This window comes from Theropithecus gelada, chromosome 1 (assembly GCF_003255815.1).
Source record: "Theropithecus gelada isolate Dixy chromosome 1, Tgel_1.0, whole genome shotgun sequence".
In the NCBI taxonomy this organism is placed as follows: Eukaryota; Metazoa; Chordata; class Mammalia; order Primates; family Cercopithecidae; genus Theropithecus; species Theropithecus gelada.
In genome coordinates, this window is record NC_037668.1 from 153,663,855 (window position 1) to 153,684,958 (window position 21,104).

The 21,104-nt window shown below is 37.4% G+C and overlaps 1 protein-coding gene across 5 annotated transcripts in view; it reads left to right on the plus strand.

Annotated features, from left to right (window-relative positions):
• INTS7 (integrator complex subunit 7) overlaps positions 1 to 21,104 on the plus strand; it is a 96,545-nt gene that overhangs the window by 56,171 nt on the left and 19,270 nt on the right. For all 5 annotated transcript variants that reach the window (XM_025383554.1, XM_025383575.1, XM_025383561.1 and 2 more), the window contains 5 exons: positions 838 to 975; positions 2,185 to 2,391; positions 13,235 to 13,429; positions 13,955 to 14,058; positions 15,451 to 15,519. In XM_025383554.1, the coding sequence (XP_025239339.1) occupies positions 838 to 975; positions 2,185 to 2,391; positions 13,235 to 13,429; positions 13,955 to 14,058; positions 15,451 to 15,519 (713 nt within the window). The remainder of the gene's footprint in view (positions 1 to 837; positions 976 to 2,184; positions 2,392 to 13,234; positions 13,430 to 13,954; positions 14,059 to 15,450; positions 15,520 to 21,104) is intronic.

The following is a 21,104-nucleotide window of genomic DNA, read 5'->3' on the forward strand; positions in this document are numbered from 1 at the left end:
TCCTCCAGAGGGAATTGTATAAAAGATTGACACCATCTCATCATTTACTGCCAGAAAAGGTTACCTTGACCAAATGTATGGATCTTTATATGAATCAGCTTTGAAATATTAACAGGCAGTTAGCTAAGTTATTTATTATGTAGTGGCATTTTGAACTAATGGTCCTGATACCTTTTTTGTGAGTACTACTTTAAGATAGTCTTAAATTACGAAATGTAATACTCAAAAAAATCTAAGGAATAATACAGTGAAGACTCTTCCATTCATTATCTAGCTTAAGAAAAAGGTATTAACAGTTTAGTTGAAGCCCCCTGTGTATCTTGCTGATAGCATCTTCTCCCTTCTCTTAGGTAACCACTATCCTGAATTTGATATTTATCATTCCCATGCCTGTTATTCTTTTACTACCAAAGTGTATATCCCTAAGTAATATGCAGTATTTTGCATATTTTTAACTTTATGTAAACTTTATCATACTGCTTGTAATCTTTTGCATTTTGCATATTTTTGCCTATTTTCCTTGTCATCTATATTGGTAAGTCTATCTCTAGTTTATCCATTTTACTTACGTATCTCATTGTGTGATTATGTTATATAATTTATTTATCCATATTGTGGATATTGCTTCTACTTATTTGCTATTATAAAGAGTGCCCTGAGTGAATGGAATAAATTACTTAATGACTTCAAAATAAAAAATTAAATAAATGTCAATGGAAAACAAATTTTGTTCTTTTGCAGTGGGCTCTAATTAGTTTTCCTCCCTTTGGGGTAGGTTATCAATGACACTGGATAAAATTAAATGATTTTCTTGGTTTTCTTCTTGCCCAATGTTAGGTGAGTTTGGCTACTGTGATTTTTGTAGCAAGTCAGAAGGCATTATCTGTGGAAAGTAAGGCAGTAATTAAGCAGCAGCTTGAAAGTGTCTCCAATGGATGGACTGTATACCGTATTGCCAGACAGGCTTCCAGAATGGTATGTGTTACCCTTCTGAGTGAACTGGGTTGGCGGAAATGTCAGGTCATGTACCTTCAACTGTATGATTATTAGTCGTAGTCAAAACTAAAAATAAAGTTGAATAACCTTTTAATCATCGGTTCTGAAGATGAGGAAGGAAAGGACCTGATTTTTAACTTTTATCATAAAAGAATGGTATATATATTGTTGGTATTAGTAATGAGGAAGTTAAAATCTGGGCCCTTTCTGGCTGTAGGTTGTTAGTGCCACTTTCATTTTGCTCTGTATCGTTATAACCAAGGCCACCTACCACCCGCTGTTTCTACTTCCCTTCTCAGTATACCACATCTTTGTTCCTCTCCCCAACCGTGTCATTCTGAAGTAGAAATGGGAAAGCTTTAGTATGCTGTACTCTTCTCAGCCATATGGAAAGCCTAACAAGTTTTATTAATTTTGTTTGAGAGGAAATAGAAACCTTGGTTAGTACAGAAATCCTGGCCGGGTGGGGTGGCTTATGCACGTAATCCCAATACTTTGAGGGAAGCCAAGGTGGGCGAATCTCTTGAGGTCAGGAGTTTGAGACCAGCCTGGCTGACATAGCAAAAGCCTGTCTCTACTAAAACTAAATTAAAAAAAAAAAAATCCTTTGGGGAGAAGTCCAGAGACCAAAGTTTGAGAAAGCATTACTCTAGGTGATTGAAGTGCATGTTCTTAATTTTATGTTGCTTCTCAAATGGGGGAGGAGCACACACTCTTGGCAAGACAGTTCTTTATTTTACTGTTCTGTCCCAAGCATTGCAGGACATTGAGCATCCCTGGCCCCAGGCATTAAGTGCTATTCACATTTCTCCCAACAACTATGCCTTTTCCCCTGGGGTTTCTCTTACCCACTAAATAGTTCATTTAGAACAGCATTAAAAAGTATTTATACTTTCTATATTTTGGGCTAAAGTTCTAGACTTGGTTTATAGTTAATTCCATTTATTTTCTCTTTTGGAACTGTTTTAGTAAAGAATTTCAAGCATTATGTTACATAAAAGCAACTCAGCATATTTTCTCTGCGGAAATATTTAGACAGAGTCTCAGAGAATTACATAATATGAGGAATGATTCTTCAGACATATCCTAGGTTTGGGTTTCTCTTTTAGCTGCTGCATCAACTCTTTCAATGTAAGAACCTCACCATGTGCTCCTTCTATTCTTTTTTCTTTCTTTTTTTGTTTTTAGGGTAATCATGACATGGCCAAAGAGCTTTATCAGAGTTTGCTGACTCAGGTGGCCTCAGAACACTTCTACTTCTGGCTAAATAGTTTGAAGGAGTTTTCACATGCAGAACAGTGTCTCACTGGGTTGCAAGAGGAAAATTATAGTTCAGCACTTTCTTGCATTGCTGAATCTTTAAAATTCTATCACAAAGGGATTGCTTCCTTAACAGTAAGTCCTCTTAATTCACCTTTGGTGATGATGACTTGTGTGAGAGTTCTCTCCTTTCTCTTTTTGGATGGGCCTATTTCAACTAACTTGAGAAACCTGCTGATATGTATTTGACTATAAGAAGTAGGTCATGAAAATAAACCCTTAACCTTTTCCCCTTTTTAACATTCTTAGATTGATAGAAGTTTATCATTTTCTTGTTATAAAGAATTGGGTACCACTTTTTAACATAACAATGTGAAGAGGATTGCTGAATCCATGCAGAATGGGTAAGTGGTGTGGAGATAGGATCCTCCCTCTACAGACTCTTAAACTAGTAAGATTCCAGCCTGCATGCATCAGTACCACCATCAAACATAAACCCCTCACCTCATCTCATACCTGGCAACTACTGACTAAGTAACTAGAGTTTCTTGTTTTACAGATAAAGAGAAATTATCAAAGATTCTAGTGTCCTACTTTGTACCACTCTGTGATATCCTCCTACTCCACATTAACCATTAGCTAGATACAATTTCTGTTATCTCTGCCAAGAAAATGAAAGGGTTGCAAAAAGATCCTTATGTTTCCTTGAAATTAATTAAATTCCTAAGTAGGAACCTATTCCCTAAAATCAGCATTTTTTGTATTAATGCAAGGGCTTTTTCCCTTTAAAAGTAAAGAAGTTATATAATCAACATTAAACATTTTTAAAATACTGTCACATGACTTTTAAAATTGTATATGTTGAGATGGGACCATAAAACTTTTGGTACCTGTTTACGTACATTTATAACATCTCTAAAATATTTTGAATGGTGGGCTATTTCAAAAGAAATGTTTCAAAGTAGAAAAAGCAGGTGTCACTAAAGAGAATATTCAGACTACTGTGAGGCACATATATTTTGAAGTATTTTATATATTTTTTTTACTAGGATTGATTGATGACTGTTTAAAAAAGGAGTATAGGCTCCTCTCCATTTAAAGGGTAGCATTAACTACTTTGGTTCTTTCTTGATTATTCTGGGAAGAGATTGTTGTTTCCTGTATTAGGCTAATAAATGCCTCAGAAAATTAAAAGTATAATTATTGATTCAGATCAATAGAATGATTTCATTTTCTAGTTTATGTGGAGCAGAAAATTGTTAATTATTTAGTACCATAAGTGGTAAGAACTTTGGACAGACAGGCTCACAAAACAGTGAGGCAGATGGAATTAATTTTATGAAAAATTATTTTGAATATTTAATACTCGGTTAATGATTTCTATGGTGTGTGTTGTATTTAACGAGGGTTGACAATAATTAAGTATTGAATTCTGACACAGGAAGAAAGCACTTGATTCACAGAGAGGAGACCTTATCTTAGTCTTGGTTCTGCCATTAACACAGTGTGACTTTGGGTAGATCATTGGGCCTCAGATATTCTCCTTTTGAAATGGAGTTATTTTATTCAACAGATCATAAACACTTGCTATGTGTCAAACACTGTGCTTTTAGGATTAAGAAAAATAGGAAATAATTCTTCACTTGAGTGTAGACTATAGGGGAAGGCAGTATGATCCTCAGAGTTGTTGGAAACTTCCCACAACTCTGATTGTATTATATACTCTCAGGGATTTTTTGAGGACTTTTTTTATGTTTATTTTTTAACCTGTTCATTTGGTAAGTGTGGATTTGACAGTTGCTTTCTGTCTTTTTAACTGAGTAAATATGAGCATGTACTGCCCCTTTTAACTTACTGATGTGAATGATCCATACCTGAGATCGTACAGCTTTGAGAATCATGCTTTTTATCTGCTTCAGCCACACTAAACAGGAGAAGTTCAAAATTCTTTGTTTATGGAGACCCAATAGCAAAGTTAGGTGTTTAATTTCTCAATACAATGATTAATGATAGAGTTGTCTTTTTTCTTAGGAATAAAAATTCTAAAAAGTGTTTATATTAGCTTTCTGTGCTGTGTAACGAATTACTACAAGGTTAGTGGCTTAAAACAATACCTATTTATTATTTCACAGTTTCTGTGGGTCAGAAGTCCAGGCATAGGCCAGGCGTGGGGGCTTATGCCTGTAATCCCAGTATTTTGAGCCCAGGAGTTTGAGACCAGCCTGGGCAATGTTGGAAGACCCCATCTCTACAAAAAAATTTAAAATTTAGTCGGGCGTGGTGGCATGTGCCTGTGGTCCCAGCTACTCAGGAGGCTGAGGTGGGAGAATCACCTGAGCCTGGGAGGAGGAGGTTACAGTGAGCTGAGATTGTGTCATTGCACTACAGCCTGAGACTCTGTCTCAAAAAGAAAAAAAAAAGTAGTAGTAGTAGTAGCAGTAGTAGTAGTCCAGGCATGGCTTAGCTGGGTCCTCTGCTCACGATATCACAAAACTGCAATCAAGGTGTCTGTGAGGGCCAGTCTCAGATATCTGAGGCTCAAGGAGGCTCAGGGTCCTGTTCTAAGATGATGAATTTGTTGCAGAATTTATTTCCTTGCACCTGAAGAACTTGTGGAACCTGGTTCTTCCAAACCAGCAAGAGAATCTCTTACCCTCTTTTGATGGCCTCAACTGATTAGATCCGATTCATTCCGAATGATCTCCCTTTCTACTAATCTAAAGTCAATTCATTAGGGACCTAAACCATATCCTCAAAATCTCATCACTTTTGCCATATTCCATTAGTTAGAAGCAAGTTTTGGGTGCTATCCACCTTCAAAAGAAGATGTTGTAGGTTTAGTATTCCTTAATGTAAAATGCTTGGAACCAGGAGTGTTTTGTATTTTGAGATTTCTTTAGATTTTGGAATATTTTCATTATGCCAGTTGAGCCTCCCTAATTCAAAATTTGAAATGCTCCGATGAACATTTCCTTTGAACATCATGTCAATTTCGGATTCTGGAGCATTTCAGAATTTGGATCATTTCAGATTTTAGGTTTTTAAACTAGTGATATTCCGCCTACCCAAGGTGTGGATACCAGGGAACTTGAATCAGAGGAACCAGCTTAGCATTCTAGCTACAATAGTTTTTTTTTTAATCGTTTAATTTTTGTTATTAAATATTGAATAGGCATAATATCTACATATGTATTATGTAGGGCATAAAAAAAACACAACAAATATCCAAACATCCAGTTAGAAAATAGGACATTACCATTGCCTTTAAAATTCTTATATGCTTGTGAATATCACTCTGGGTAACATAGCAAGACGCTGTTTCCTTAAAAAAAAAAAAAAAAAGTAAAATTCTTATGTGTGCCTCCACATTTGTACACTGTTTCCTTCCCACAAAGGTAACAGTACTTTGAATCGTGTGTTTACTGTTCCATTGTCTTTCTTTATAATTTTTTCTTTTTCTTTTCTTTTCTTTTCTTTTCTTTTTTTTTTTTTTTTGAGACTGAGTTTCACTCTTGTCACCAGGCTGGAGTACAGTGGCATGATCTCAGCTCACTGCAACCTCCACCTCCCAGGTTCAAGTGATTCTCCTGCCTCACTAAACCAACTAGCTGGGATTACAGGCACTCTCCACTATCCCTGGCTAATTTTTGTATTTTTAGTAGAGACAGGGTTTCACCATATTCGCCAGACTGGTCTCGAACTCCTGACCTAAGGTGTTCCACCCACCTCGGCCTCCCAAAGTGCTGGCATTACAGGCGTGAGCCCAATGCCCAGCCCTTTCTTTATAATTTCAACATGCTTTTTTGTAACTCTAAACAAGGTTCTGTTTTATGTTGCTTGTTTTTGAATTTTATATAAAAAGGAATCATATTTGTCTTTGACTTGCTTTGATCATCTAAATTATGTTCCTAAGATTCATCTGTTTTGTTGCAGGAATCTGTAGGTCAATTTCCCTGCCATATAGTCTTGCATCATAAGAATATACATCAATTTATTTTCTCACTTTAGTGTTGATAAGCATTTTGATTTTTCCAGTTTCTTGCTGTTACCAACGTACTGCTCTGAACATTCTTGTACATATCTTTTGATGCACTTACTGCAAAGGTTTCTCTAGGACAGTGGTTCTCAACCAGGGATGGTTTTATCCTCCGGGAGATATTTGGCAGTATCTGGAGCCTTTTTTGGTTATCATCACTTGCCCAGTTGTTACTGGTATTTAGTGCAGAGGCAATGCACAGGAGAGCCCCCCTCAACAAAGAATTATTCAGTTGAGAATGTCAGTAGTACTCAGGTTGAAAAAACCCTTCTCTAGGGCAGTGGCCCTCACTCAGAGCTGTGTATCTGCCCCTTGCTCCAATTTGGAAGTGTGTGTGGATGTTTCTTTTTGTCACAGTGATGGGGAGTTGGGAAGCATTGCTACTAGCAGTAATGGTCAGTGGCTAAATACCTAATCTCCTAAAATGCTAAGAATACTCCTGTTCCTGTTTAGAGATATTGCTGTAAGATATTACCTAAGAGTGGAATTGCACAGGTTATGTACATCTTTAAATTAACTAACACCAGGTTTTTCCCAGTGGCTTTACAAATTTCAAGTCCTCCCAACAGTGTGTAAGAGTTCCTATTGCCATACATTTTTCTTTTTGTCTGGTAGGTTCTAAAGCTTATGATTGGCTTTTCCCAGATTACTAATACAATTAGACATTTGTTTCATATGTTTGGCCATTTGTGTTTTATTTTCTGCGAAGTTCCTTTTGAAGATTTTTGCTAATTTTCCTACTAGTTTCTATGTCTTTTTCTTACTGGTTTATAAGAGTACTTTATAATACGTTCTGGATACTAATCTTTTGTTATATGAAATGCAGATATTATTAGATTTGTGGCTTTTTTCCTGCTTTTTATGTTCTGATGAATAGCAGTTTTTAATTTTAATGTAGTCTGAGATCTTTTTTTTTTATGGTGTGTGTTTTGTTTGTGTTGAAATTTCTCTGTACTCCATGCCCATTCCAGTTACTACCTTCACCTTTCTCCCAAGAATTAGTGACTATTTTGATTTGTAAAACTATGGCTTAGTTTGGCCTTGTTTTCCAACCTTATTTAACGCATGCAGTATTATTCTTTTGATTCTAGCTTTTTTTTGCTCAGCACTGTCTATATAATATGATTAATTCATGTTTTTTGTTGTATATGGCAATTGTTCATTTATTTTTATTGCTGCAGAGTATTCCATTGGATGACTATTATACAATCTGTTTAGCATTTTATTGTTGAGGAATGTTTGGGTTGTTTCCAGTTTGGGGCTGTTAAGAATAAATAGTTATGAACATTCTTATATCTGACTTTTGATACAGATGTACCTTTCTTCTAGGTGGTAGTGCCTCCTCATAGGACATACTTAGGTTCAGCTTTAGTAGGTGACTGCTAACCAGTGTTGCCCCTGTTGGTTTCCAGTTTAACCAGTATTGTATCCAAATACCTTTTGGGTTTTGTAGTGCTTTTTGAATGTATGGCTTGATGACTGATCAGTTTTGGAATATTTGGTCATTATCTCTCTCTACAGCCTCATACTATACCACTGCACCCAGCTAATTTTTTAAATTTTATTTTTGGTAGAGATGGAGGTCTCGCTTTGTTGCCCAGGTTGGTCTTGAACTCCTGGCCTCAAGCCAGCCTCCCAAAGTGCTGGGATTACAGGCATGAGCCACTGTACCTCACCGTTACTTCTTTAGATATTGCTTCTGTCCCTTTTTCTTTCATTTAGGGCTTCAGTTGCACCTACATTAATCCTTTTTACCAAGTCTCATATATCTCTTACATTCTCTTCTCCATTTTCCATCTTTTTATCTCTCTGCATTTCCCTCTAGATGTTTTCTCCTGTCCTATGTTCTAGTTCATTAATATTTTCACTGTTTAATCTGCTGTTAAACCCATTCATTACATTCTTAATTTCATTTATTAATATAAGTAGTGGCAAAAATCATACTTTTGCACTAACCTAATATATATTTTTAGTCCCAGACTTTCCATTTGGTTATTTTATATTTTCCACTTTTCAACTAGGCTTCTCCATCTTGTCATTTAATTTTTTAACATATTAATCATAGTTATTTTAAAGTTCATATCTGATATCTCTGCTATCTGGATCTATTGTTGTTTGTGTTTTTTACTTTTTTTCCCCTCTTGGTTTGGGGAGTTTTGTCATTTTTGTATGCTAGGTTATTTTATTTTTTTCCCTACATGCCAGCACTGTCTTTCCAGCTCTGTCACCCAGGCTGGAGTGCAGTGGCACAATCTGGGCTCACTGCAACCCCCGCCACCCGGGTTCAAGCAATTCTCCTGCCTCAGCCTCCTGAGTAGCTGGGATTACAGGTGTGCGCCACCATGCCCAGCTAATTTTTTTGTATTTTTGGTAGAGACGGGGTTTCACCATGTTGGCCAGGCTGGTTTCAAACTCTTGATCTCGTAATCTGCCTGCCTCGGCCTCCCAAAATGCTGGGATTACAGGTGTGAGCCACTGCTCCCAGCCACTTGGTTATTTTTTATTGAATTTTAGACAGTGTGTTTGAGAAATGTTAGGTATTACATTGTAAGAGCCTTAAATTATTTTTCCTTTCTTTTGACAGGCTTTTAGGGTAAGGGTAGATCACCTTAATTCAGCCAAAGATTGAACTGATTCAAAGCCAGGCTTCAGTCCTTGTGAGGGCCAGCATATTTTTGGGTTCTCCTGATTCCTAGGGTATAGTTCTTTGAGGTTACAGCAGAAAGCCTGAATGAAGTATTTTCCACAGTCCTTTCTAGTTTTATGAGACCGCTGAAAGCTCTGCTCAGCTTTTCAGTAGCAGTTTTCAAATTAGCGTATGTCCGGGCTACCTTTTTGGGTTTCCCTTCTCTTCATGATTTTGGTTCCACAGGTCCTTATAACCTTAGTAGTTCTTCAGTGCTTTCACATAGATACTTTAAATATTTTGTTCCATTTTCCCAGTTGATCTTAGTAGGAGGGCTGGTTTAATCTAGTTTCTCCTAGCTTTAGGCTTGGCTTATTCTTTTAAAAACTGACCTTATGCTAAGTAAAATAAGCCAGTCACAGAAGACATATACTGTATGGTTCCACTTATATGATATCTAAAGTGGTCAAATTCTTAGAAACAGACAGTAGAATAGTGGTTGCCAGGGGCTTGAGGCAAGGGAAAAGGGGGAGTTTGTTGTTTAATGAGTATAAAGTTTCGGTTCTACTAGATGGAAAAAGTTCTGGAGACCTCTTTCACAATAATATGAGCTTATCAGGTAGCTTTTTTCCAGCTATATTGGTTTCTTTAGCTAGCTCTGTTTAGAAAACAGTATATGTAATACAAATCAGAAATTCAGTGAAATAGTATTAATTATATGCCTGTTTAACACACATTTAACTCTATATGTTTCGCCAAAAAAAAAAAAAGGACTATTTGGATAGTGGAGACAATTCTGCCAGCCATTCTTCTTAATTAGCTTATACCCCAGAATGAGCATTATAAAACAGTTCTGAGTTTGTTGTTCCTTCGTCTGGCTATGTTGAAATAACTGGAAATAACTCATTCCTGAGGAATTTTCAGGGGTAATTTTGATTATACACAATGTTTGCTTTATCTCCTGATATTAGAACCCAACCTCTGTTTAAGCTTTAGCCCCAGTGGAAAGAAAAGGAAATGAGATCCCTTTATTTCTCATTGGCATTATTCATACTTCTATAATCCAAATCTTATTTCTTATACATCTCCTATTGTTATTAGATGATATTACCCTTTAAATAAAAGTCTTTGACTTTTATTACAAATCTGTCTCTGTGTTCTTTTTGAACACAAGTACTGTATGTAACACTGCTTTCCTTCAGTATAACATGGTCTAGGATGGCACGATCACCTTCAAGGTTATCATCAATCAAATATTCCTTGTTAGGGATAAATCCAGAGTAGCAGCAGATCTCCTTTACTACAACATCTTTCTTCTCTTTCAGTTTTATAATGTGTGTTAGAACAGTATTGCCAGTATTTTTTGTCAGTTAAGATGGTTGCTAGTATTTATATAACTGTATCACATACACTTCCTTGTACCCCTGTCCCTTTTAAAGTTGCTGAGAAACATAAATTTAAAATGGCAAGTAGCAGTGTAAGAGGCAGAGGAGGTGGGGGGATTTATCTTCCTATAACAGCAAATCAGATCTCATCTAAGAAATTAAAAACAATTTAAGTAGTCTCTTTAATGTCCTAATCTGTGCTGTTTCATGATTACAACAAAATAATTCTGAAGGTCGAAAACCACAGAATTAAATATGTTGAGTATAGTTATTACTTCTACCTTATATAAAATGTTTCATCAAGGGCCTTTGCAGTTTGAGAGGAATACTAGAGCAAGCATACATTCTTAAAAAGGATACGCTTTTACACTGTTGGTGGGACTGTAAACTAGTTCAACCATTGTGGAAGGCAGTGTGGCGATTCCTCAAGGATCTAGAACTAGAAATACCATTTGACCCAGCCATCCCATTACTGGGTATATACCCAAAGGATTATAAATCATGCTGCTATAAAGACACATGCACACGTATGTTTATTGTGGCACTATTCACAATAGCAAAGACTTGGAACGAACCCAAATGTCCATCAATGCTAAACTGGATTAAGAAAGTGTGGCACATATACACTATGGAATACTATGAAGCCATAAAAAAGGATGAGTTCATGCCCTTTGTAGGGACATAAATGAAGCTGGAAACCATCATTCTGAGCAAAGTATCACAAGGACAGAAAACCAAACACCCCATATTCTCACTCCTAGAGGGGAATTGAACAATGAGATCACTTGGACACAGGTTGGGGAACATCATACACCAGGGCCTGTCGTGGGGTGGGAGGAGTGCGGAGGGATAGCATTAGGAGATGTACCTAATGTAAATGACGAGTTAATGGGTGCAGTACACCAACATGGCACATGTATACATATGTAACAAACCTGCACGTTGTGCACATGTACCCTAAAACTTAAAGTATAATTTAAAAATATATATACGGAGACTGGTTTACTAATTTGTAGAGTAAAATCTGAATGCTACCAAATAATAAAACAGATCATTTGACACTTAATAGTAGAGACGGCTATGCTAAGATCAGTATGAGACAAAATTGGCCGGATAATGTTGTAACTGACTTCTAGAACCCCAAAATCATGTCTGGCTCTTTTGCTGAAAGACTAATGTGAGATAGTATCTAAGAAACAGCATCAGTGTGTTTTAAGTGGGTCATATCATAGAGGAAGATTTTCACTATGCCTCCGTTTATTGTTAAATTAGCACATTTTTAATATGTACCTTTTGTTAAAACTACATGGTGCTAGGATCTCCACTAGGACAGCTGCCAAATAGTTAAAGGTTTTCTTAGTTCTCTGTCCACCCTGGCTTGCCTTACCATTTACCTTTTCTACCTAGCTAATGCTACCCAAGACTTACCCCTGACAACCCTCCATCTTCATTGAAACTTATTTATGCTTACCTCTTCTTCCTTGGTGTCCTCTCTGTGCTTTCTGAAGTCTCTACTCAGAAATTATTTTTAAAATTAATCTGGGCTACAGGAGTTTGAGGCCAGCCTGAGCAACATAGTGAGACCCTGTCTCTACAAAAAAATTAGCTGGGCACAGCCGGGCGCAGTGGCTCTCGCCTGTAATCCCAGCACTTTGGTAGGCTGCGGCGAGCGGATCACGAGGTCAGGAGATCAAGACCATCTTGGCTAACATGGTGAAACCCTGTCTCTACTAAAAATACAAAAAATTAGCCGGGCGTGGTGGCACGCACCTGTAGTCCCAGCTACTCGGGAGGCTGAGGCAGGAGAATTGCTTGAACCCGGAAAACGGAGGTTGCAGTTAGCTGAGATTGTGCCATTACACTCCAGCTTGGGCAACAAGAGTGAAACTCCGTCTCAAAAAAAAAAAAAATTAGCCAGGCATGGTGGTGCACACCCTTAGTCCCAGCTACTTGGGAAACTCAGGTGGGAGGATCATTTGAGCCCAGGAAGTTGAGGCTGCAGTGAGAATGATTGTGCCACTGCACTCCCAGAGGCCTGGGTGATAGAATGATTCCCTGTCTCAAAAAATAAAAAAATAAAAAATAAAGAAAAAGAAAAATTTGGGCTACTGTGGAAGCAGGTAACTTTGAGCAATGTTCATTTTTTAAAAACAGTGACTGTCTAGAAACGTATTTCTCCTGCCCTTATCTTTCTTTTTCTTTCTTGCCCCCAACTTTTCAAGGTTCCAGTGATGGGAATTTCAGATTAGGAAGGTAGCAAGGTAATAGGGGATTTGGGGGATGGTAATGTCCTTGAAGCATCCCTTATGTGATTTTCTTTCTTTTCTTTCTTTCTTTTCTTTTCTTTCTTTCGACAGAGTCTTGCTCTGTCGCCCAGGCTGGAATGCAGTGGCGCGATCTCGGCTCACTGCAAACTCCGAACTCAGCCTTCTGGGTTCACGCCATTGTCCTGCCTCAGCCTCCCAAGTAGCTGGGACTACAGGTGCCCGCCACAATGCCCGGCTAGTTTTTTTGTATTTTTAATAGAGACAGGGTTTCACCGTGTTAGCCAGGATGGTCTCGATCTCCTGACCTCAAGATCCACCTGCCTCAGCCTCCCGAAGTGCTAGGATTACAGGTGTGGGCCACCACTCCCAGCCATGATTATCTTCTTGATGATGTTCTTGACAACCCACATATTATGGGGTCTTTGTGAATGTAGGCAGTAAGGAACCTTTGAATAGTGATTGTACATACAGTTTTTCAGAGCTGGTGTTTAGTAACAATGTTTTTCATTCTAATATTACATTATTCTTTTTATCATTTAGGTCTTTATCCATCAGTGTTTTTAGAGAACTACTGCCCTTGACCACAAACTGATAAATACTTGGTACTGCCCCCCATCTCACTGTTATGTTTACTTTGTCTTAAATATCTCTTTTTTTTTTCCAGGCAGCTAGTACACCACTGAATCCTTTAAGTTTTCAATGTGAATTTGTAAAACTCAGGATTGACCTTCTACAAGCCTTCTCTCAACTTATCTGTACTTGTAATAGCCTGAAGACAAGCCCTCCACCTGCAATTGCCACAACAATTGCCATGACCTTAGGAAATGACCTTCAGAGGTGTGGTCGCATCTCCAATCAGGCATGTCTTAACTTTCAGTGCATTTTTTGTTTACACTTTAGAGGTTTTTGAAGTTATAAGATGAAAAGTTGTGAAATTTAAAATCAGTGGTTTGACTCAGACATTATCATAAATGTTTATTAACTCAACTGTCTAGCTGAAAATAGGCTGATGTGTTGTTAGAATGATAAAGTGATTGATGGTATCTCAATGGGTGCTACATATTTATATAAAGAGAAAGGACATAGATTTTTTTTAAAAAAACTTGAGAATGTTTATAACTAAATTATTTTAGTGGAACTTGAAGAAGCTAAAATACAAATGTTTTTGTTTCTGTATGTCATATATAATTTGTGAACATGTATAATTTCATTTGCCATTTTTGTTTTTATTTAACAAAATTTATGAAAATGAATGGAATGACAGTGAAAAGACTGCAGTATTTTTTTGAGTTATTGTTTGAAGAGCTTTTTTATGTTTTGATTTTTGTGTTGTTTATACGATAATGAAAGCATGTTTATTTGTCATAATTGATTTTTTTTATAGATGAAACAGTCCATGGAAGAATTTCGAAGCCTTGCTTCTCGATATGGGGATCTTTACCAGGCATCTTTTGATGCTGACTCAGCAACTTTAAGGAATGTTGAACTGTATCCCAAGCTTGCCCTAGTATTTCTTCTTCTTTTTGGAAGTATTCTTTTAAATATAGACTACCTCAGATAATGCTTATCTACAAAATACATGTTAGATAACCCTACAAATTTATTATATAGTTTCCCCTTTAAAATATATAAGCAGAATAATCTTACTTTTTAACTTTACCCAGGTGATTTTAACAAAAAATGGTGATTCAAAGGTGTCTTTTTTTTTATATCCAGAAAGAGCATCCAAAGCAACATCCAAAGCCAGTGTTGCTTACCTGTGCTCACTTGAGCTACAACAGACAGCACAACACATTTTCCCACCAAAGAACTTGCGTTTCACCTCACCTTTCTTTGTGGCTAACAGTCCTAGTTTTTATCACCTTTATTAATGATCTTTTCAGTAGCATTAGTTGTCACTTTTGTTTTGTTTTTGTTTTTGTTTTTGTTTTTTTTGAGATGGAGTCTCACTGTGTTGCCCAGGCTGGAGTGCAGTGGCATGATCTTGGCTCACTGCAACCTCTGCCTCCCGGGTTCAAGCGATTCTCCTGCCTCAGCCTCCCAAGTAGCTGGGATTACAGGCACGTGCCACCACAACCTGGCTAATTTTTATATTTTTAGTAGAGACAGGGTTTCACCATGTTGGCCAGGCTCGTCTGAAACTCCTAGGCTCAAGTGATCCACCTAAAAGTGCTGGCATTATAGGCGTGAGGCACTGTGCCCAGCCTAGTCGTCACTTTTAAACCCTTCCTAAGTTACCTCCATATTTTCTTATTAGCAACTTCACTTTTGAAAGGAAGGAATAGAAATTCTTTTTTTAAGTTGTAGTACTTACCAATCAGTAGTTCTTGGCATTTAGTTTACTGATTGAAACCCAGTGAATGCTGTGGGCCCTCTGTCCTGCAAAATGCATATATGCAGAGACACCCAAAATGTGCATATAAGTTTTGGTGGGGGGGTTGCTAGACCTCTTGAGCCCTAGATTAGGAACCTCTGGGATAAAGGCTCCTTAGACCACTGTGTGTTGTTTTTGTTTTTATTTTTTTAACTTGTATCAGTGAAACGTTTATTTGCTTGTCTCAGACTCTTATGAAAAACCCCTATATCTAAGACAGATAAAAACAGAGTTGCTGTAATTGAATCACGGGGTCTCTCACTTGATTTCCCCTTCCCACAGTAGTAGCTTCCGAAGTACCCTTCTTGGAACAGAGTCTGAGGATCGCTATTATAGACAATGTATATCCCTTAAAAAGAAAAGGTAGAGCCCTAGACCATTCGAGTTGATAACATTATGATTACTTTCACTAGGCAATCAAATCTTGACCCGTTTAGTATTCAGGTAATATAAACCTATAGTGGGTTTCTTCTCTATTTTCATATGTAACCTTAACATCAATCCAGACAGCAGCAGAGCTGTTTACTGATATCTCATGCAATAGAAGCCCTGATTTTGGATCCAGAATCAGCAAGGTAATTCTAATATTAATAATAGTTGAAGTTACAGAACGCTTTCTATACATTGTCTTACCTAATCATCAGAATCATCAGAAGAGTATTTTGGAACAAGTATTATGGAAGTAAAAACAAAGAGGAAGAGTTCTTCCAGCATTTTCTCCGAGTTACATAACTAGTGACAAAACATGGATTTTCTGACTCTGTTATCTATTTGCCTCCTGCCTCCTGTTTTCAGTAAGTTAACATGGAAAGATAACTGGGAAGAAATTCTTTGAATATGAACAGTTTCTTCTCGTACATTATAATTAAACTATGAAAAATTGAGTTAATGATACAATTAAACTTGAACTTGAGATTTTTTTTCCTTTGGCTTCTTAAACCAAAATATCCCTGATTTTGCTCTTTTAAATTTTCCCCTTCCCCCAGTAACTAATTAATTATTCAAAATAGTTGTTTTCATTAAAGAATGATTCCTTTTTCTTCCCATTATAGTATTCTCTTTTTGAATATGCATTTTCTTTCTTTTTTAACTTTTAAGTTCAGTGTTACATGTGCAGGTTTGTTATATAGGGAAACTCATGTCACCAGGGTTTGTTGTACAAATCATTTCATTGCCCAGATTTTAAGCTTAGTACCCAATAGTTATTTTTCCTGGTCCTCTTTTTCTTCCCACCTTCCACCCTCACGTAGGCCCCAGTGTGTGGTGTTCCCCTCTATGTTTTCATATGTTCTCATCATTTATCTCCCACTTCTAAATGAGAACGTGTGGTATTTGGTTTTCTGTTCCTGTGTTAGTTTGCTGAGGATAATAGCTTCCAGCTCCATCTATCTTCCTGCCAAGGACATGATCGTCTTCTTTTTTATGGCTGCATCGTATTTAGTGATGCGTATGTACCACGTTTTATTTATCAGGTCTGCCATTGATGGGCATTTAGGTTAATTCCATGTGTTTGCTATTGTGAATAGTGCTGCAGTGAACATACGTGTGCATGTGTCATTATGATAGAATTATTTCTATTCCTTTGGGTATGTACACAGTATGGAATTGCTTGGCCAAATGGTAGTTCTGGTTTTAGCTTTTTGAGGAATCACCATGGTGCTTTCCACAATGGTTGAACTAATTTACACTCCCACCAACAGTGTATAAGGGTTCCCTTTTCTCTTCAACCTCACCAGCATCTGTTATTTTTTAATGATTTAATAATAGCCATTCTGACTGGCGTGAGATGGTATCTCATTGTGGTTTTGATTTGCATTTCTCTAATGATCAGTGATGTTGAGGTTTTTTTCATATGCTTGTTGGCCATGTGTATGTCTTCTTTTGAAAAGTGTTCATGTCCTTTGCCCACTTTTTAGTGGGCTTGTTTTTTTCTTGTAAATAATTTAAGTTCCTTATAGATGCTTGATATTAGACCTTTGTCAGATGCATAGTTAGCAAAAATTTTCGCCCATTCTGTAGGTTGTTTAATCTGTGGATAGTTTCTTTTGTTGTGCAGAAGCTCTTTAGTTTTATTAGATCCCATTTGTCAATTTTTGCTTTTGTTGCAATTGCTTTTGGCATCTTTGCATTGAAATCTTTACCCATGCCTAGTCCTGAAGGTTGTCTTCCAGGGTTCTATCATTTTAGGTTTTACATTTATGTCTTTAATCCATCTTGAGTTGATTTTTGTCTATGGTGTAAGGAAGGAGTCCAGTTTCCATCTTTTGCATATGACATCCAGTTATTCTAGCACCATTTATTGAACAGGAAGTCCTTTCCCTATTGCTTGTTTTTGTCAGCTTTGTCAAAAATAAGATGGTTGTAGGTTTGCGTGGCCTTGTTTCTGGGCTCTCTATTCTATTCCATTGGTCTGTGTGTCTGTTTGTATACCAGTACCATGCTGTTTGGGTTACTGTAGCCCTGTAATATAGTTTGAAGTTGGGTAGCCTGATGCCTCCAGCTTTGCTCTTTTTGCTTAGGATTGCCTTGGCTGTTTGGGCTCTTTTTGGTTCCATATGAATTTTAAAATAGTTTCTTGTTCTGTGAAGAATGTCATTGGCAGTTTGATAGGAATAGCATTGAATCTATACATTGCTTTGGACAGTATGGCCATTTTAACAATATTGATTTCTTCTATTCATGAACATGGAATGTTTTTCCATTTGTTTGTCTTGTCTCTGATTTTGTTGAGCAGTGTTTTGCTTTCACCTCCCCAGTTAGCTGTATTCCTGGGTATTTTATTCTTTTTGTGACAGTTGTGAATGGGAATGCATTCCTGATTTGGCTTTCAGCTCGACTGTTATTGGTGTATAGGTATACTAGTGACTTTTTATGTTGATTTTGTATCCTGGATCTTTGCTGAAGTTGTTTATCAGCTTAAGGAGCTTGTGGGCCAAGACTATGGGCTTTCCTATATATAGTATAATGTCTGCACACAGGGATAGTTGGACTTCCTCTCTTCTTATTTGGATGTTCATTATTTCTTTCTCTCGCCTGATTGCTCTGGCCAGGATTTCCAATACTGTGTTGAATAGGAGTGGTGAGAGAGGGCATCCTTGTCATATGCCAGTTTTCAGGGGGAATGCTTCCAGCTTTTGCCCATTCGGTATGAGGTTGGCTGTGGTTTTGTCACGGGTGGCTTTTATTATTTTGAGGTATGTTTCTTCAATTCCTAGTTTATTCAGAGTTTAATATAATGGGATATGGAATTTTATCAAAAAGCCTTTTCTGCATTGATTGAGATGATCATGTGGTTTTTGTCTCTAGTTCCATTTATGTGATGAATCACATTTATTGATTTGGATGTGTTGAACCAACCTTGCATCCCAGAGATAAAGCCTATTTGATGGTGGTGGATAAGCTTTTTGATTTGTTGCTGGGTTCAGTTTGCTAGTATTTTTTGAGGATTTTTGCATCAATGTTCATCAGGGATATTGGCCTGAGGTTTTTGTTGTTTTATCCCCACCAGGTTTTGGTATCAGGGTGATGCTGGCCTTGTAGATGAGTTAGGGAGGAGTCCCTCCTCCTTAATTTTTTTGGAAAAGCTTCAGTAGGAATGGTGCCAACTCTTCTATGTATACCTGGTAGAGTTTGGCTGTGAATCCATTTTGTCCTGGGCTTTTTTTTGGTTGGTAGGCTATTTATTACTGATTCAATTTCAGAGCTCATTTTTGATCTCGGGGATTCAGTTTCTTCCTGGTTCAGTCTTGGGAGAGTGTATATGTTCAGGAATTTATCCATTCCTTCCAGATTTTCTAGTTTGTGTCCATAGAGGTGTTCATATTTCTGTGGTGTCAATGATAATATCTTCTTTGTTGTTTCTAATTGTGTTTACTTGGATCTTCTCTCCTCTTTATTAGTCTTGCTAACTGTCTATCAAATAGATATTAATGTTTTTTTTCAAAACACCAACTCCTTGATTTGTTGATCTTTCGAATGGCTTTTTGTGTGTCAGTCTCCAGTTCAGCTCTGATTTTGGTTATTTCTTGTCTTCCTGGTTTGGGGTTGACTTGCTCTTCATTCTCCAGTTCTTTTAGTTGTGATGTTATTTTGTAAATTGAGGTCTTTCTAACTTTTTGATGTAGGTGTTTAGTGCTGTAAATTTCCCTCTTAATACTAGCTGTGTTCCAGAGATTCTGGTATGTTGTTTCTTTGTTTTCATTAGTTTCAAAGAACTTCTTGATTTTTGCCTTAATTTCATTACTTGCCAAAAAGTCATTCAGGAGCAGGTTATTTAATTTCCGTGTAATCATATGGCTTTGAGCGATTTTCTTGGTATTGATTGCTAATTTTATTGTGCTGTGGTCCAAGAAAGTGGTTATTATTTTAGTTCTTTTGCATTTGCTGAAGATTGTTTTGTGTCTAATTGTGTGGTTGATTTTAGAGTATATGCCATGAGGTGATGAGAAGAATGTATATTCTGTTGTTTTTGGATAGAGAATTCTGTAGATGTCTATCAGGTCCATTTGATCCAGTGCTGAGATTAGGTCCTGAGTATTTTTGTTAATTTTCTGCCTCAATGATCTAATACTGTCATAGAGTGTTGAATTCTCCCACCATTATTGTGTGGGAGTCTAAGTCTCTTTGAAGGTCTCTAAGCACTTGCTTTATGAATCTGGGTGCTCCTGTGTTGGGTACATATATATTTAGGATAGTTAGGTCTTGTTGAATTGAACCTTTTACCATTATGTAATACCCTTGTCTTTTTTTTTTTTTTTTTTTTTTAATCTTTGTTGGTTTAAAGTCTGTTTTGTCTGATTTAGGATTGCAACTGCTGTTTTTTTCTATTTTTCATTTGCTTGGTAGATTTTTCTCTATCCCTTTATTTTGAGCCCATGGATGTGATTGCATGTGAGATGAGTCTCTTGGCATACCATTGAGTCTTGGTTCTTTATCCGCCTTGCCAATCTGTGCCTTGTAATTGGGACATTTAGCCAATTTACATTAAAGGTTAGTATTGATGTATGGATTTGATCCTGTCATGATAGCAGCTGGTTATCATGCAGGCTTGTTTGTATGGTTGCTTTACAGTGAGTGTCTCACTGGTCTGTGTACTTAAGTATGTTTTTTTAGTGACTGGTCTTTCCTTTCTATATTTAGTGCTTCCTTCAAGAGCTCTTATGAGGCAGGTCTGGTGATGACAAATTCCCTCAGCATTTGCTTGTCTGAAAAAGATTGTATTTTTCCATCACTTATGAAGCTTAGTTTGGCCAGATATGAATTTCTTGGTTGGAATTTCTTTTCTTTAAGAATGTTGAGGCCAGGTGAGGTGGCTCCTACCTGTAATCCTAGCACTTTGGGAGGCCGAGATAGGAGGATCACTTGAGGTCAAGAGTTTGAGACCAGTCTGGCCAACATAGTAAAACCCCATCTCTACTAAAAATACAAAATTAGCCAGGCATGGTGGCACATGCCTGTAATCCCCATTACTTGGGAGGCTGAGGCAGGAGAATCTCTTGAACCCAGGAGGCAGAGGTTGCAGTGAGCCAAGATCGTGCTGCTGCACTCCAGCCTGGGCAACAGAGCAAGACTCTCTCAAAAAAAAAAATTGAATATTGGCCCACAATCTCTTCTGGCATGTAGGATTTCTGCTTAAAGGTCTGCTGTTAAGTCTGATGGACTTCCCTTTGTAGGTGGCCTGACCTTTCTAGCTGCCTTTTTTTTTTTTTTTTTTTTCCATTTCAACCTTGGAGAATCATGATTATATGTCTCGAGGATGACCTTGTGAAGTATCTTACTGGGGTTTTCTGCAGTTCCTGAATTTGAATGTTGGCCTCTTTTTCTAGGTTGGGGAAATTTTCATGGATGATATCCCGAAATATGTCTTCCAAGTTGCTTCCATTCTCCCCTTATCTTTCAGGGACATCAGTGAGTTGTAGATTCAATTTCTTTACATAATCCCATATTTCTCAGGGTTTTTGTTCATTCCTTTTCATTCTTTTTTCTCTATTATTTTTTTCTTTTTTCTGAGACAGAGTCTCACTGTTGCCCAGGCTGGAGTGCAGTGGCGCGATCTCGGCTCACTGCCACCTCTGCCTCCCAGGTTCAAGTGATTCTCCTGCCTCAGCCTTCCGAGTAGCTGGGATTACAGGCATGCGCCACCACACCTGGCTAATTTGTT